Below are 11,560 nucleotides of genomic sequence, written 5' to 3'. Positions count from 1 at the left end.
TCTCCTCTCCTCTCTCCTCTCCTCTCCTGTCCCATCTCCTCTCTCTTCTCCCATATCCCCTCAGCCCCGCTGTCAGGCAGATAAAGTGGCCTACATTGGAATTGTGTTATATAGTCTTCCCTGGTAAGAAACATTCTTGTAGCATTGTGGGAGAACGGATGCTTGGTTGAATCTGATTTTCACGAAGCCAGTCAAGAGGATTGTGAAGCCAGTGAAGCTTTTAATTCATGGAGAGTTCCCCTGTGCTGAACCTTAGTCCATCATATGCAGACATAAACAAATATGGAAAATGTATGAATATCTTGAGGGAAATTATTATTCATGTCATCTGGAAGTTAAATGACAAAACTAGGTTGACTTTCCCTTGCCTGGCCGCAGATCTGTTGTGCCTACTCCTCTGTCTGATGTTATGCCTTGTTACACAGCAATAACTGATCTGGGACCAGGATACAGTGAACCCCCAGGCTGTGTCCTTTTTCCGGCAGCCGGCACTCCTCTCCTCCTTGGATCTGGTTAGATAGCTCACTGGGACACCAGAGAGATGGGGAAGAGACAGAGGGAGAGACGGGGTTGGATGGGAGAGTCCGTGGTAGTTTGTTTAGCTAGGAGGAGGATTCCTCTGACCTCTGACCCACTTCTGTGATGCAGATTCATCTGAGCAGCTTGCCCTCTCACATAGTAAGCTACGTAGGTTCTCCTTCCCCTCCCTCAGCCCACAGAGAGAGACAGGCGGCCCAGGCCAGCAGTAGCACTGCAAGCTGCTCAATCCAACAACATAAAACAGGCAGAGCTCAATCCAGGGAAGGGCCCTCTGCACCGCTATTCCTCACTGATAGAATAGCAGGGCTGTCCTTCAGCACCACAAGATGGCCCACATTGCAGCGATCCCTATCCAGCCAGAGATTGGCAGAGCTATCCTTTCAGCACCGCAAACACAAGCACATCAGCACTGTTGTTGTCATGGGCTGGTTGTACCCTTATTAGAAGTCCTGCTTATCCTTCATGCAGAATTGATTGATTGATTGATTGATGGACTGTTTATGCTAGAATATGCCAGGGTAGGTAATTCCTCACTGACCTCCCTCCTCACTGTACCTTAATCTTCTACATTTCCTGGGAATATTGATTCTGTCAGTAATTCTGCCCTGGTTCTGGGCTCTGTGAGCTCTGTGAACTTTGGGCTCTGGGCTCTGTGGGCTCTGGGCTCTGTGGGCTCTGGGCTCTGTGGGCTCTGGGCTCTAGGCTCTGTGGGCTCTGGCTGCTGTGGCTCTGGCTCTGGCGGCTCTGTGGGCTCTGGGCTCTGGGCTCTGGTGTGGGCTCTGGGCTCTGTGGGCTCTGGGCTCTAGCTCTGTCTGGGCTTCTGGGATCTTTGTCTGCTCTCCTTGTCTTATTGGCGTTTTATGTTCCGAGGGTATGTTTACCTCTAGACTTTTAATTGCATTCCATAAATCCTAGAGGAAGGAAGTGCAATCAGAAAATTGCACTTGGCGTAGTGATTTATGCGGCGTGATTTGTGTTTGTTTGTTGTGTGTGTGTGTGCGTGTGGGATAGGGCTTGAGCGAAGGCGTTATTTATCAGGGAGTACTTATTCCTCCTCACAGCGGAACTTTGGTTGTTTGTGTTGGATGTGTAAATACATTACAGTTCTGTTGTCCTGAGAAGCACTTCAGAAACTGACTGATAGTTCTCTGGTATAGAAGCGCTAGAGAGCTGGGTCTTCTGGGCTTTAAAAACTTCTTCAGGCTGCAATCCCGACGTCGGGATAATATGACAACAGCCACTGCAAGTGCAGGGCGCGAAATTCAAAATCTATTTTTTGTAAATATTTAACTTTCACACATTAACAAGTCCATACAGCATTTGAAAGATAAACATCTGTCAATCCAGCCAACATGTCCGATTTTTAAATGTTTTACAGAGAAAACACCACATATTTTATGTTAGCTCACCAAACATAAAAAAAGAGGACAGACATTTTCACAGCACAAGTAGGATGAAGTAGCATGCACAAGCCAACTAACTAACCTAAAACCAACCTAAATAACCCAGAAAAACTACCTCAGATGACAGTCCATAACATGTTACCAATAAATCTATGTTTTGTTCAAAAAAAATGCATATTTTAGCTATAAATCAGTTTTACATTACTGCTACCATCTTAGCCACCATCATAGCTACAGTCAGAAATCGCACGGCAGTAGCAGAGAAAACAGACACCAACGTCAACTACTAATTTCACATCAGAAAGATTTCAGAAAAATATATGGTGGATAGCTATGAAAGAGAAAAGATTCTTTGTGAATACAGACAATATTTCCGATTTCTGAAGTGTTTTACAGCGAAACACAATATATCGTTATATTAGCTTACTACAATAGCTAACCACACGCAGCATTGATTCTAGTCAAACGCTAGCGATAGCACAGTTCGACAGATATATGAAAAAGCATCCCAAAATTGGTCCTTATCTTTGTTGATTTTCCATCAGAATGTTTTCTCCAAAGGGTCCTTTTTGTTCAGAACCGTTTCATTTGGACCTAGAACGAAGATGTCCCTGTTGAATTACGCATGACACACTGGCCATGCCATGCTAACCTCTCCGTCTTGACAAAATTCTTGCTCGCATCACGTCTAAAGTCCAGAATAAATTTCAATAATATAATTAAAGTATATTGAAAAAACATACTTTAGGATGATTTTTGTGACATGTATCAAAGAAAATCGAAGCTGGAGTCATATTCACCTATAGAGTGTTTTCCAGGAGCGCAGTCCATTTCCTACCTCGCGCCCAGAAAAAAATATAAGTGCGCACTTATCACTCAAAGAGTTCCTTTCAGTCCCTGACGAGATAATCAAGTCATTTTTTCTCTCACTTTCCGCATGACAACCAGGGGAAGATGTGTGACGTGTTTGTACAGTCCTAAGTGCCAAGGCCTTTATAGAGGTATCTTGAAGAGAGACATAGCTTCTTGGAAAAGTCACTTTTTACAGAAAATGGGCTGTAAAAAGAGTTATGTTTCACTTAGAGAAATAATTAAACCTTTTAGAAACTAGAAGGTGTTTTCTATCAAAGGTAATAAATAATATGCATATGTGACGGCAAGAATGAGTACGAGGCCGTTGAAATGGCCACCTCTTTCCACTGCTTTTATAGACTTACTGCTCATTTTTGGCGCCATAAGGTTTTAAGGGGCTTTGATTCATAGGAAAGTCATATGAAGAGATGATGCAAATTCCTTATAAACTGCCCTCCAACTTTTTATCAAAAGCAATGTCAAGTCTTGAACGGTAACATTTAGATTAAGTTTTACACAGATGGGCGTGTCATTTTGTAGCTATTAAGAACTGTCCAGTAAAGTTCTAATCTGACAGATAGGAGCTGAGTTTCTTCTACATTATGCTTTCCATTTGGATAATATTATGACTAACTGCTCTGATAGTTAATCCTTCAGTTGAACTCCCTGTGACCTCTGTGGCTCTCTGTTTCCTCAGGTCCATGGGGCCGGTGTATGGGCAGCGAGTGTGGCCCAGGGGGCAGCCAGAGCCGGGCAGTGTGGTGCGCCCACTCTGAAGGCTGGACCACTCTTCACACCAACTGTGACCAGGCAGAGCGCCCGGAGAACCAGCAGAGCTGCTTCCACGTATGTGACTGGCACAAAGACCTGTACGACTGGCAGTTGGGCGCCTGGAACCAGTGTGTGCCCGTGTCCATGCGGAGCACTGGGGCACTCCAGCGGCCAGCCGTATGTACCCGCGGCGAGGAGGGCATCCAGACACGCGAGGTGGGCTGCGTCCAGAAAGCAGATGGCGTGCCCGCGGAGGATGCAGCGATTTGTGAATATTTTGAGCCCAAGCCCAGGCTGGAGCAGGCCTGTCTGATCCCGTGCCCAAGGGACTGTGTGGTCTCCCAGTTCACCCCATGGACTTCCTGTTCGAAAACGTGCGGCATGGGTCTTCAGAATCGTGTCAGTTTTGTCCTGGCGCCGCCTCTGTTCGGGGGCTCGGCCTGCCCTAACCTGACAGAGTTCCAGACGTGTCAGCCAGGTCCCTGCGTTGGCCCAGAGAGTCTCTATAGTCTAAGGGTGGGGTCCTGGGGTCCCTGCTCTGTACCCCTCCCTCGCACGGCCAGGCAGGCTCCCACCCTTACTCACGGTAAAGATGTGGCTCTCCCTCGCCGGATTCGCAAGGGCAGAGAGGGTAAAGAGGGTAAAGAGGGCAGCGAGGTGCCCACCCCACGCCAGCCTCGACTGAGCAAAGAAGAAAGGATGAAAAGAAAGGAGGAAAGAAAGGAGGGTAGAAAAGGAAGACAGGCAGCCAAAGAAGGACGCAGGAAGAACAAGGAAAGAGTCAAGGAGAGGGTGAGGGAGCGGGTGAGGGCGAGGGGGAGGGTGAAAGACCCAGAGACCAAAGAGCTGATAAAAAATAAGAGGACCAGGAACAGACAGAACCGACAGGGAGGGAAGTTCTGGGACCTGCAGGTTGGATACCAGACCCGGGAGGTGACCTGTGTTCACAGGAGCGGCAACACTGACGCACTGAGGTCAGTCTCACTTATAGTTTATAGTCTTACTGTATGCATCACAGCTACCTCATGATGACTGTCTCATCCATTTCTCACCAGTGTCTCTGATATCATTTTCTATGTTCCATTGTTTCCCCATTACATAGAGGTGACGTAGGGATGCATCTCTCTGTGTGTTATAGAAAGAAATTATTACTGGCAGCACACGATTCACAGTCAGCGCTGAAAGATTTACAAGAGCCTAAAGTGTTCTGTGTTCTGCAGTACTAACAGTCACACACGATGAAGTCATCATTGGCAAAAATGCTGCCTTTGGAGATGTTTTTTTTTGTAGCATTAATCCACAATAGTCCTGCAGTTTATTAATATTCATCTAACGGCTTGTTTACTTTGCGTTTAAAATAATTTTGGCCAGTTTTTTGCAACCTCTTCTCCTAAAAATCTCAGAAAGTAGAGCTGKGTTTTTTTGTTTGTCTCTGAATTGAGGGTTCAGTCAATGGAGTCTGCAGTGTCTATGTTTTGTATCATATTTTCATTGACATTTATTCTTTGTTTAACCAAAGAACTTGTCTTCTTTCAAAGAAGCAATTGGAGTTTTCTACGGCGTGAAGTTAGTTTCAAAGCTTCAGATTTACCATAACCTCCAACTGAAAGCATTGTGATATTCAGCGATTAATATATAGTAAGTATTAATAAAGAGATACGAGGATAAACAGCATTCTTGTTTTTGCGCCTCAAGATAGCGTAATATTCATAGAAAACCAATATTTATTCAGTGAGATCAACTATGAGAGTTGAATCGATGATGAGTAGAAGTGTCATGGCTTCCTTCCATTCTGCTGTACTCAACCGTGTCCCTGGGATCCAACAGACGATGGGAGGCCTCAACCATAACATCTATGAAATGGTCAGAGGATCAAACCGCTGTCCTTTTCCGTTAACCATCATCCTGCGTCATGTTCATTTCTATGGGTGGCCATCTAACTACATCCACATACTGTAGCACGGTCATTCATTCATATTACAGAAATAGCTGGGTGGTGGTGGTCAAGACGTGTTTTATTGAATGTCCATTCCATTCTACTCAGGTGCACATGCTTTCTAAAAGGCATTGTTCCTCTTTGCTGAGATGTGAAATGCATGTCTGTCCCAATTCTGTCTCTGAGGAACGGGGTGGCTGTTATGGTGACCACTTAACACCRAATAGATCTCTCCCACTTTCTTAAAGGGATATGAATGCTTTAGCGCATCTTGAAAGAAAAAGAAAATGGGCGTCCATAGGGAGATGGTCAGAGAAAATCATAAATTATTGAAATGATGGGATAACAACTTGTATTATATTCCCGTATCTTTAAGTAGAATATATATTATATCTCTATGATCTAGGTCTATCCTAGGATTAATGTTGAGACATTTCTCCTTTATAATGAGTAGTAATGTTGAGGTATTTTAGTTTTTTAGGAGCTACTCATAGCATCTACCACAGATGTTGAACTGAAACCCCCAAAGAGGCTTATCTGATCTGATACTGACCATCTACCAACCACATTGTTGGCCAGAGGCCAAGGATCAAGTGTGTTTACTGTTATAGAAGCTCTGAAATATATCTGGTGGGAATGTATTCCATCTCACTTCATTTAACATTGGTTATTATTTATTATGATGTTTATCTGTCTGTAAGCTAAGGAAATCTATAATTGTATATTTGGGTCCTATTTCAGATTTACATTGCTTTGGGTGAGAGGATCTGCTAAATGACTACAATGCTAAATTAATATGTAGGTTTGTAGAAAAGGTACTTTACAAATTCAGAATGAGTTCAAGGGGTTTGAAGCTGTGGTGTTCCTGAATCGGATTTTGCAAACAAGTTTGGCCTTATTAGGACACCTTGCCTTATTCCTTTGACCAAACACCTTCACTGATTTCTTTGAACCTAATTAATGAACGCCTTGTCTCTTCTCTCCAGCCTGTGTTCTCGGGAGTCCCTACCAGTGACATACCAGGCCTGCGTACTGGCCAAGGACTGTGAGGTGAGCGACTGGACCGACTGGTCGCCCTGCTCCAAGGACTGCTACGAGCTCAACGGGCCCACGGGTGAGCGCACACGCACACGCCGGGTACACCAGTTCCCTGTGGGAGAAGGGGAGGAGTGCCCCGAACTGGAGGAGAAGGAACCCTGCACCCCTCAGGGAGAAGGGGTACCCCCCTGCATTGCGTAAGTACTCTATCACCCAACGTTTGAAAAATATGTGTGATTTCAATGTCTTATATGGATGTCTACGTTTTTGTACGAACAGTATATCAATTGTGAAGTTTGTATACTCACATTGAAAAACGTAAAAATGTCAGCCAATCAAGGATTGCAGATGGTCAATTGAACTGCACTTCTACTCTGCAGGCTGGCTGACCATTACAGTTACTCCCTTTCTAAAGTGTACTATGGGTAAGCCGCCTGTCTGCATCCCTAAATAGCTTTGCTGACAAAAAAAATAAACACTTAATGCATCAGACACTCAGCCAGACAGGCCTGGTCTGTCTCTAACACTAAATGCATATGTGCATACAGGAAATGGTTTGTTTCTGTGTGTTAAGTGATCAAGGCCATGCGGCCGGAACKTTGGCTGGTTGCTGTAATGACTGTGTAGCTAACCATCTAACACAACAGCAGCAGTAGGACTAAGAGCACTGGGGAGTTATCAGTAGGGGGAGGAGCCACAATAACAACCCCACTACTATTGGTCTGTGGGTTGTTTGGTGTCTGCTGGCTTATTATCCACAGCCTGAGTGGTGTCATTAATCTGATGACTGTTATTTATTTAATCCACTAACTATGTTTAATCGTTACCTGATTAAATTAATAATGTACTCATTAGGAATTTGGAGCAACACGGAAGAGGTTGTTTAAAACCTGTTTTACATGAAATGCGTGCCCAGAGTAAACTGCCTGCTACTCTGTCCTAGATGCTAATATATGCATATTATTAGTAGTATTGGATGGAAAACACTCTGAAGTTTCTAAAACTGTTTGAATGATGTCTGTGAGTATAACAGAACTCATATGGCAGGCGAAAACCTGAGAAAAATCCAACCAGGAAGTGGGAAATCTGAGGTTTGTAGTTTTTCAAAGCTTGGCCTACCAAATACACAGCGTCTACGGGGTTAAGTTCCTAAGGCTTCCACTAGATGTCAACCGTCTTTAGAAACTTGTTTCAGGCTTCTGCTATAAAGGAGGGGCTCATGAGACCTGTTTGAGTCAGTGGTCTGGCAGAGTGTCTCAGGCTCGTGACGCGCGTTCCCGACAGAGTTAGCTCTCGTTCCAATGCTTTGCTACAGACGATGGAATTCTCCGGTTGGAATATTATTGATGATTTATGTTAAAAACATCCTAAAGATTGATTCCATACATCGTTTGATATGTTTCTACGACCTGTAACGAAACTTTCCGAGTTTTTGTCTGGACCTAGTGCTCATGAAGATGGATTACTGGGCTGAACACGCTAACAACTAGTGGCTATTTGGACATAAATGATGGACTTTATGGAACTTTATAGAACAAATCAGTCATTTATTGTCGAACTGGGATTCCTGGGAGTGCATTCTGAAGAAGATCATCAAAGGTAAGGGAATATTTATCATGTTATTTCTAACTTCTGTTTCTCCAACATGGCGGAAATTTCTTTGGCTGGATTTGGCTGGATTGGGCTCTGAGCGCCGTACTCAGATTACGCTTTTTCCGTAAAGTTTTTTTGAAATCTGACACAGTGGTTGCATTAAGGAGAAGTCTATCTTTAATTCTGTGAATAACACCAATGTAAACTGAGATTTTTGGATATAAATATGCACATTATCGAACAAAAAATACATGTATTGTGTAACATGATGTCCTATGAGTGTCATCTGATGAAGATCATCAAAGGTTAGTGATTCATTTTATCTACATTTCTGCTTTTTGTGACTCCTATCTTTGGCTGGAAAATGGCTGTGTTTTTTTGACTTGGCTCTGAACTAACATAATCATATGTTGTGCTTTCGCTTTTTTGAAATCGGACACGATGTGTATCTTTMATTTGCTGTATTGGACTTGTTAATGTGTAAAAGTTACATATTTCTGAAAAATATTTTTGAATTTCCTGCGCTGCCTTTTCAGCGGAATGTTGTTGAGGGGTTCCACTAGCGGRACGCCTGCGCTAGAAAGGTTAAAGAGTTACCAGCTCCCGAATTAAGCTCTGTAAGGTCTATTACATCGATAAACAGTCATCTTATTAATCATTACCTCTTATCATATCATCATCATTCTGAACAGTCATAACCTCATGCATCTGCAAAAACCCCAGCCTTACTCATGATTCAGTACTACACAAATTGGTTTCATTATTTATTTACTAGCTAACTAAATAATAACAGGAGAACATATACACTTAATACATGAGACAAAGGTCCCTAGCGGGATTTTACAATATGGCTTTTACATAACGACATGGAGAGAGAGAGAGAGAAAAATACACTTATCGTCAACTCATTTCAGAACTATTCTCACGTTAATCATATAGTTTGCACACGAACCGCCGACTGTTTGGAATAAGAAATCATGAATGTATTTACGTGTTCGTGCCTTTGTTCGTCGTGTAGTCCTGAACAGAACTACATTTCACTCTGTGCCATTCACTCCAGAAGCTGCTTATTTGAAGATAAGGTAGCTGTGCTGATGGTTCCAGTGGGGTGATGAGAATAGCGTACTACGGTGATTTGACAAGAGTAGTATGTTGGTTTGAAGAGTTTGAGATATTTGACTCAGGACAGCTATTCAGCTGTACCAGTGTACCAGTGATTGTCTGAGAGGGGAGTTTGTTTTCCTCTTCCTCCTTGTGTTGATTATTCAGCTCGCCGTCTCTCTGGTCTAATGGAAGGTGAGTTTATTTCTWACATCGTGTTGAGGTTCCAACCATTTCAAACATGTGGCCTCACGTTTCCTGGCCTAATGTTAATTTCGTTACCAAGCCATTCTATGCATGCTCTCCAAAAAGGACGGTTCCATCAGTCTGACACGCTCTCAGACCTCACTCGGGGTGTGGCTAATTACTTATGCACAGCTTATAGGTGATAGGTTCTCTTATACCTCCTAAAATCACATTCCTATCTTAACCTCTCTTGGGTATGTGGGACGTTAGCGTCCCACCTCTTCAACAGCCAGTGAAACTGCTGGGCGCCAAAWTCAAATACAGAAATACTCATTATAGATATTCAGAAAACAAAACATATTTTACATAGGTTTAAAGATGAAGGTCTTGTGAATCCAACCACAGTGTCAGATTTTAAAAATGCTTTACGGCGAAAGCATACCTTACGATTATTTGAGAACATAGCCCACTAGACAATTCATTACAAACAGTAACCAGCCAAGTAGAACAGAGTCAGAGTCAGAAATAGAGATAAAATGAATCCCTTACCTTTGATGATCTTCATATGGTTGCAGTCAGCAGACATTCATTTACTCAAAAATGTTTATTTGTTCGATAAAGTCTCTTTATATACAAAAACCTCAGTTTTGTTCGCGCGTTTTCTTCAGTAATCCACAGGCTCAAACGCAGTCAAAACAGGAAGACAAAAAAATCCTAATTGTATCCGTAATGTTCATAGAAACATGCCAAACGATGTTTATATTCAATCCTCAGGTTGTTTTTAGCCTAAATAATCGATAATATTTCAACCGGACAATAACGTCGTCAATTTAAAAGGTAAACAAGAATTGCTCTCTCTCTGTCGAGCACATGAAAAAGCTCTTTAGCGACACTTTAGCGTCCAGTCATTCCGAATGCTCTTATTCCCTCATTTTTCAGAATACAAGCCTGAAACTATTTCTAAAGACTGTTGACATCTAGTGGAAGGCATAGAAACTGCAGTTTGAGTCCTAAGTCAATGGATACTGTAATGGCATTGAATAGAAAACTACAAAACCAAGACAAAAACTACTTCCTGAATGGATTTTTCCCAGGTTTTTGCCKGCCAAATCAGTTCTGTTATACTCACAGACACTATTTTAACAGTTTTGGAAACTTTAGAGTGTTTTCTATCCAAATCTACCAGTTATATGCATATCATATCTTCTGGGCCCGAGAAGCAGGCAGTTTAAATTGGGCATGCATTTCATCCAAAATTCCGAATGCAGCATTCGGAACCTAGTGAAGTTAAGAAAARAAAAATCTTACTTTTTCATATTATATGCACGTCGTATTGGAAGGAAACTTTACAGATAAAAGGGAAAAACTTTCAAAGTTACAGTGTTTCATCCATACAGTTTTAAATGACCTTACAAAATGAAAAGCAATATTACATTCGTTTTCCATAGCTCCCCACTGACCATTCCCCATATTCTTATGTTAGAAATATTGATCCAGTATCCACTTTTGACCATCTTAGCGTTTAAGAGGCAAAACTGTCTGTGAAACAAAGCCATTCCTTTGGTYAATACTAAAGGGGGAGAAAGAGCCCCCCTTCTCCTGTAATTTACAACAGGGTGTGAAGTGTCAAAACGTCCCAGTTCCCTCCTTTGTGGGTGAGAGAAGGTCTGGTTTATTTTTTTAAATTTAACCTTTATTTAACTAGGCAAGTCAGTGAAGAACAAATGTTTATTTACAATGACGGTCTACCCCGGCCAAACCCTAACCCAGACGACACTGGGCCAATTGTGTGCCACCCTATGGGACTCCCAATCACGGCCGGTTGTGAAACAGCCTGGAATYGAACCAGGGTCTGTAGTGACAGTCATGACAGTGGGTACAAACCACAGCCCGAAGGGGGAGAATGGAGGCGGGAGGGAGAGGCTCATTGTGTGGGTCGACGGTGTGGTGTGATGAGAGGGTAGGGGGGACGGTGTGGTGCTGATGAGAGGGTGGGGTCGACGGTTTGAGGGGGCATGTGGAAAGAGATGGAGAGAGATTGGAGAAATGGGAAAGGGGGAAAATGGGGATGTGATTGGGTAGTGTGTTAGTTGATGCAGTGATGGGGGCATATAGGGAGAGATAGAGAGATTGGGGGAGG

General features: G+C 43.0%; 1 protein-coding gene across 1 annotated transcript in view; it reads left to right on the top strand.

The window, feature by feature from the left end:
* The window catches only part of thsd7aa (thrombospondin, type I, domain containing 7Aa), a 145,815-nt gene that overhangs the window by 25,112 nt on the left and 109,143 nt on the right, over positions 1-11,560 (top strand). The window contains exons 6-7 of the mRNA XM_070438562.1: positions 3,493-4,540; positions 6,489-6,737. Coding sequence (XP_070294663.1) covers positions 3,493-4,540; positions 6,489-6,737 — 1,297 coding nt within the window. The remainder of the gene's footprint in view (positions 1-3,492; positions 4,541-6,488; positions 6,738-11,560) is intronic.

Source organism: Salvelinus sp. IW2-2015, unplaced genomic scaffold (assembly GCF_002910315.2).
Source record: "Salvelinus sp. IW2-2015 unplaced genomic scaffold, ASM291031v2 Un_scaffold1020, whole genome shotgun sequence".
In the NCBI taxonomy this organism is placed as follows: Eukaryota; Metazoa; Chordata; class Actinopteri; order Salmoniformes; family Salmonidae; genus Salvelinus; species Salvelinus sp. IW2-2015.
The sequence above is the reverse complement of the archived record's forward strand: the minus strand, read 5'-3'. Positions and strand labels throughout refer to the sequence as shown.